The 6,442-nt window shown below is 34.7% G+C and overlaps 1 protein-coding gene across 1 annotated transcript in view; it reads left to right on the forward strand.

Moving 5' to 3' along the window:
* The first annotated feature begins 402 nt into the window (after positions 1–402).
* LOC119840614 overlaps positions 403–6,442 on the forward strand; it is a 122,599-nt gene continuing 116,559 nt past the window's right edge. Inside the window, exon 1 of the mRNA XM_038367302.1 lies at positions 403–909. Within this exon, the coding sequence (XP_038223230.1) occupies positions 463–909 (447 nt within the window). The 5' untranslated portion in view covers positions 403–462. The remainder of the gene's footprint in view (positions 910–6,442) is intronic.

Below are 6,442 nucleotides of genomic sequence, written 5' to 3' on the forward strand. Positions count from 1 at the left end.
CCTCGTCTAGTTGACGGCTACCTACTTATAACAAAGCAAAGATTTTCGTATTTTAGCACAATTTTCAATCCAGTAGGTACTGAATAACGATTATTCAAGTCGAATATTTCGTCATCAAATATTTGATACCAACAAGTCAGTGAATTTGTCAAAAGCTATTTTTATGAACGAAACGTAACAAAAGCCTTGGGTGCCATAAACATAACTCCAATAAGTTTGACCGCTGAATAATGTAAACAATTTATTATTTTAAAGCACCTTTAACATGGCGTGAGCCGCGTCGCGCACCTCTATGAAACGATTATGCTACAAAATGTCAAAAAGCAAAAGCACGTAGGTCTAGGGGCGGCGACCGCGGCTTACAGAGGGGCGAGGGGGGAATGGGGGAGCGAAGTCGTCAGTTTCTCGCCGTCTGCCGCGTTGCGAGTACGCTTTGTGATGTCCCGCGTGTTTTGACGCGATATGGCCTCGTCGACGAACGGAAACATCGTAATCGAGTGGTTACGATCGCTTCACCTGGGCCAATACGCGGAAAGCTTTATTGATAATGGTTACGATGATTTAGAAATTTGCAAACAGGTCGGTGAACCCGATCTGGATGCAATTGGAGTTCTTAACCCTGCACATCGTCAGAGACTCTTGCACTCAGTGAGAACTTTGAGAGAAGAAGGTGCTGCGGCTGTGTATTTTACCTTAGAAGAGGCCGCTGCTGCCCGGGACTGCCGTTGTGACGATGAAGTCCGCAAGGAACAAGCAGTAGCAACCGTTGAACCGGCAAAATACGCTGACGAATATGAGGAGGGAAAAGCAGAGTTAGTGAAAATACCACGTATCCAGTTGAAGCGTCTTCTTCGTGAACGTCTTGCCCAAGATGGAATACGCTTGAGCCTGCAGCCTTATTCAACAACGGTCAGTGTAAATTTGTTGTGGGAACTGGCAGTGCTTCTCGCGGCTGCCTGTGATTTGTGTTTGTGACTTGTAAACATAGTAGTGTGTAGAGTGGCGGCTAAAGTATTTAATGAGGCGAGGCTGAGTAGAGGCACTGCCCGCGCCTAGTTGTTATTTCTTTGAATTTGAACTGTGTGTGGTAAAGAATCTTGGCACCTAAGGGCGTGAAGTCTCGGACGCGTTGATATAAAGTTTGTTGCGTGCGTGATTTCCCTGGAGATGAGGAGTTCGCGCGCCTTTCCTGTCGTGAGAAGATTGTAATCGCGTGCCTCCCAACTCTAAATTGGCTTTCACGATAAATCGCAACGGCTGCTATACCTGCCTCAGGCGCTAATTAGTAATACGATTCGTCTTTACATCTGTATCGTTTTCATTTTCTACGAAATCAATCAATCGTCTGAACGTTACTTTACAAAATAATTTTTAGTAAATTTATTTGCTGAATAATGAAAAATCACATAGTTGATGACTTCAAAATGTGAAGCTTTTATGGACATGAAAAAATATATTGAAAAAAATAATAAGTGATATATGCTATATTCGTTTACCAATTTAATTAGAACTATACTAATCTATAACTTGTTGGGCTGAGGCTTAAGACCATTAGTAACATATATAACAACAAAGAATCTTTTTAACTTTAGATAGGTGAAACTAGTTTAAAACTAGTGTAAAAGGTGTGTTTAAGAATGTTTATTTCCAAGTAAAATTTAAAATTACTTGAAGATATTTCCTTCACGTTAAATGCGCCAGCCAATAATGTGGCACTTAAAACAATTTTGCAATTTAAAAAATATACAAAACCAGCGTTTTAGCGCTTACCGGGAATGCCGTAATTGCTGTAAAATTTAAAACCGAAGATTGTTATCGTCAGCAAGAATGCTAAATGACCCATAATTTACCTGCAAGAGCAGGCTGAAGACAACAGAAACATGTTTCAAATACATGTTATTATAGCACAAGACTTCATTACTTCCTTAGTAGCGAAGTATTTAGCTTCATAGCACTTTTTATGGAGTATTTCTTTGTTTCGACACGGACAATACGTTGTTTCTAATAATTTTCGTAACGACTACTCGGTAATAGCTCTAGCAAGTTACAATGGATCTTTAGGTTTATACAATGTAACTCATACGACCTAGGTTTTGAAAGGAAAATAAATACGACGCGGTCAACGTGATTTACTGACGTTCTAACGGATGGCAATATTTAACATACTTCATAGAAACTGAGGTTGTAGAACTTTTCACGACATTGGCTATAAATTTTAAAGCAGTAAAATGTTCAGCGGGATATTGGGGATGGTACACTTTTATGTAAAATTGTTCATTCATGACATAGAAATTAAAATTTTACAGCTTTGTTAAACCCGTCAGTGTCATATATTTATTTACGAAATGAAATGAAATAAAATGAAATTCTTTATTGCTAATAAGGACAAACGAGCAAGAAAAACATTACATTAAAAGTAAGTAAAAGGCGGCCTTATCGCTAGGTAGCGATCTCTACCAGGCAACCCTTAAAATAGCAGGAAAAAAATCTCTAAACAATTGTTATTTTACCGGGTGTTTTAGTTTTTCGGGTGCGCTGTATTTCTAATAAAACCATTTATATTCCATGAATTTGAGATAAAATAAGTATAGAAATGTGTGATCTATTTTTTTAAGATTCATCTAAAAGAATTCCAATAAAATAGATTATCCATGGATGAAATTGTAAATCGATGAGCCTGCTGTAATTACTCATGGTGATTTTTACCGGTTTCTAAAGCATAGTATTTAAACCTGTTTGGAGTAAAGCGTAAGCCAAGACCTATACGACGCATTCGTCGCATTGTTTAGTATAATATATACTTATATAGAGTAAAAAGGTGCAGCAGGTACCTATATCTAGCCTTTGTTACTAGTTATTCCTTTAAAAAAGTAGTAAACTTTCGATCAACATGGGAGAATACTTCTGTAGGTATATATAACTATTACCTACTGAATATAGCTTACAAAGGGAAATTTATTCGTTTCAGTGGAACATTAACACAATACTCTTTTATGATATCAACTCGACACAAACAGGTATTAACACAAAGCTTTGCTTTGAAATAAATAGAGATAAAAGAGACTCAAAAATTAAATGATACTCCTATAAACGCAGAGGTTAATTTGCAAAGTAAAAAAAAACATGCATTTAAACCAGCTTGGCTTTATAAAAGTTTAATTACAAAATCGCGAAAAGTGAATACCGTTTTCACCGACCAACTTAATGAATACTGCATAAATAATCCCGCAGCAAACTATCACATTCACATGTTTACAGTGTGATTCTGATCCCACCCTCTACCTGGGAACATTCCTTTATGCGTTCATCCCAAACAATCCGTTAGTTTTTGCCCCTGTCCATTTGTAAAGCGATTACCGGCGGAACTGCTCACAAAGCACTGACAAATATCGTCAGGGTATCAATATCGTAGTTCCGACTATTAGCCAATATTTATGTCGTGTTGACGTCCATTGTTGTGCATTGTTCCGGCGCGATATCGCTGTATCATTTTTTAAAATTGCGACTTTTCAGATTGATTGAATTTTATTGGAGTATGAGTTTGGTGAAATCTAACAGTTTCGCAGCTCTAATACCTTGTGCTCTATTTAAAATTCCCATTAAAGTTTGTTCAATTTACGTCATATATAAATTTAAGGAAATTTGATTTACATTCAACGTGAATGACTACTCATTGAACTAATAATTTTAAAACTCTTTACACATAGTTATAGCTAACAAGAATACCTTCGTGATAGATGACGATTGGAGCAGTAGGTACCACACAACCATAGTCCAAGAATTCTTCGGAATAATTTTATAAATAGGCAGATGCCATTAGATCTGTAATAACCACCCCCATAAACCGTAACTGATAGTTCCATGCTGTGTTACTCGATCCCATATTGATGAATCGTTTTCTCTATACAGCCAATTCTATTGACGAATAGTGTGCGGATTGATTATAATATATTCCCATTATCGCTTTCACAAAAATGTATCGAGGCGTTAATGTATCACAGTTATCGATGAAGTCCTTGTTAACAATAATTAAATAAACATTAACGAAAATATAACATTTCATACAATATGCTGACTCATTGTACCCAATATTAATAGAGATATATAATTATTATCATTCGCTTCGAGGAAAATCTTTATTCTACGTAAGTTAGTGATGCTCTGATTTAAGAATAAAAACTATTGATGTTGTTTGATGGGTTTTTAATAGATGACGTTCCTCATACATATATTTGGAACACACTTATTACTATAACCCCCTTAATGACGGTATGGATTATAAAGTTCATTTGATGCTAGGTGGTGAAACCTACAGAATATATGAACCACGGCAGGTACTGTGCGTGAGTACGTTTTTAATTCTTGCACGCGAACTTAATGAGATAAGTATCGAAAGACCATAAGTGTAGGCTAAGGAATTCCCTTCACGAATTTAATATATTTTGTGTCGTTTATGCGGAGTATTTTTGGTAGTTAATTAATTTAATTGTACCAAAAAGTATTGTATAATTGTCTTATGTACTATTATATTATTTTTCTTTAATTGTTTTAATAAGATAAAGATATTTCATATAGAGTAAGAGTTTTGGTTTGCTTTGATATAATTTCTATAAAATTTTTACCTATCAATAATAATTGGTATAAAAATCTTCACACAAGCATGACCATTTCATATGCAAAATGATAAAAGCAGTTATATATAAAAAGGACAATCACATCAACAAAAAACTTGCAAAATCATTCTAGAATTGAGCTTGAAAATCGCCACTGACAGATGCAGGCCTTGCGTGTAGAGGCGTGAAAAGTCACGAGTATCAATCGGTTCATCGTTTATAGTTAATTAGCGAAAAATCCACAGTCATTGCATATATTACGATCAATGGATTACAACTAAATCATTTCCCAATATAAAACACAAAGCGAAGTAATCCAGTATTGACTACCTCTTATAGTTTTGCACATAGATATAACGAAAGTTTTATGTGGAATATTAAAAAAGGATACTTTGAAACGGGGTCACTAAATTGCAGGAATCTCGAACAATATTGCAAGCCGCTCAACGGTCTGACAGTCTTCATTTATGCAGAACTTTGAAACTTACTGTGAAAGAGTCAAAAATTCATTATCATATAATCGGTTTAATGTCGTTCCGTCGAAGTCATAAAAGTCAACAAATCAAGTTGTCTCCATTTAAGTGTAATGATGAAAGCGTAAACCTTGCACCAGCTGATAAGTCTATCTTTATAGTAGCCCAAATGACGATCACACGTTAAATATTTTATGGCTCTATAAATTCCTTTCACTCATTAAACATTCTTTTCGATTTATATCCAGCATTTAATTGACCGTTATTTGAAACTAATTGTTTTATGAGCAAAGTTTGCGACAATTATATTTTGATATTTTTGTCTTAGCGAATCTAGCCTCATTATAATATGGAAGGAAAATCTATTGTTACGTTTTGTTGGTTCTTTGAAATTTGATTCTCTTTTATGAATGGAAACTGATTTGTTTATTCACATGTTGAAGTTATACCTATCATATTTACAAGTAAAAACAAGCGGGCTTGAACACAGAATCTATTGTGCTATCTAAGTTATTACTAAAAATCTCAGCCTATAAAAAATAGGTTAAGCTGAGAGTTAAAACACGTTTATCTCACAAACTAGTGGTTTACTTTGAAAAATTATTATTTCAGTACTTTAGTAGCTCATATTGAAAAATGCAGGTTAAACCACGAAGCACAGCTTGTATAATACGATATAGTAAATACAATAGCGGGTGTGGTCTCAAGTGAAATTGGTTCTCTTAATAACCGTGTTTGTCTAGTAACACAGCGCAAACCTAGATTCAACAAAAGTGAAATCGCTAAGTACTTTAGGTTTTCCCGAGGATTAGGAGTTTCTGTAATCGATTTATTCTTTAAAACAATTCAATGTATTTAAATTTCTCAATAAAATGAACTATTATGTCTATTTCAATTAAATACTATAATATAGCTGCTTACCGCCCTAAAATATTTTATATTATAATTTTATATACCCTCAAAAGTATATAAAATAAGCATCTAACATTCAAATTTGTTTGAAGAAATAAGTGAAATGTTTGCTCGTTTTATAATTTTACAACTTAAAAGCATCTGATATTAACACCTGTACATAATTTCTCAACATTAAAGTAATGAAAACAGCTAATACATTAAAAGTAAATACTTAAGTGAAATATAGAGAATGCCAAACGACGTTCTTAAATGAACCATGTATGTAATAAGTGGCAATATGACCGCAACATCGAGTTGTCTCGATTGCTTTAACCGCGTAGGTGTTATCTGAAGGCTTAAGATCAAATTTTATTTACCGTTAACCCAATAGACCGGGAGATGGTGACACAAATTACTAGGTCATTTGTACCAGTATGGCGGTTCTTCAGTGGTCTAATTACG

Source organism: Zerene cesonia, chromosome 6 (genome assembly GCF_012273895.1).
Source record: "Zerene cesonia ecotype Mississippi chromosome 6, Zerene_cesonia_1.1, whole genome shotgun sequence".
NCBI lineage: Eukaryota > Metazoa > Arthropoda > Insecta > Lepidoptera > Pieridae > Zerene > Zerene cesonia.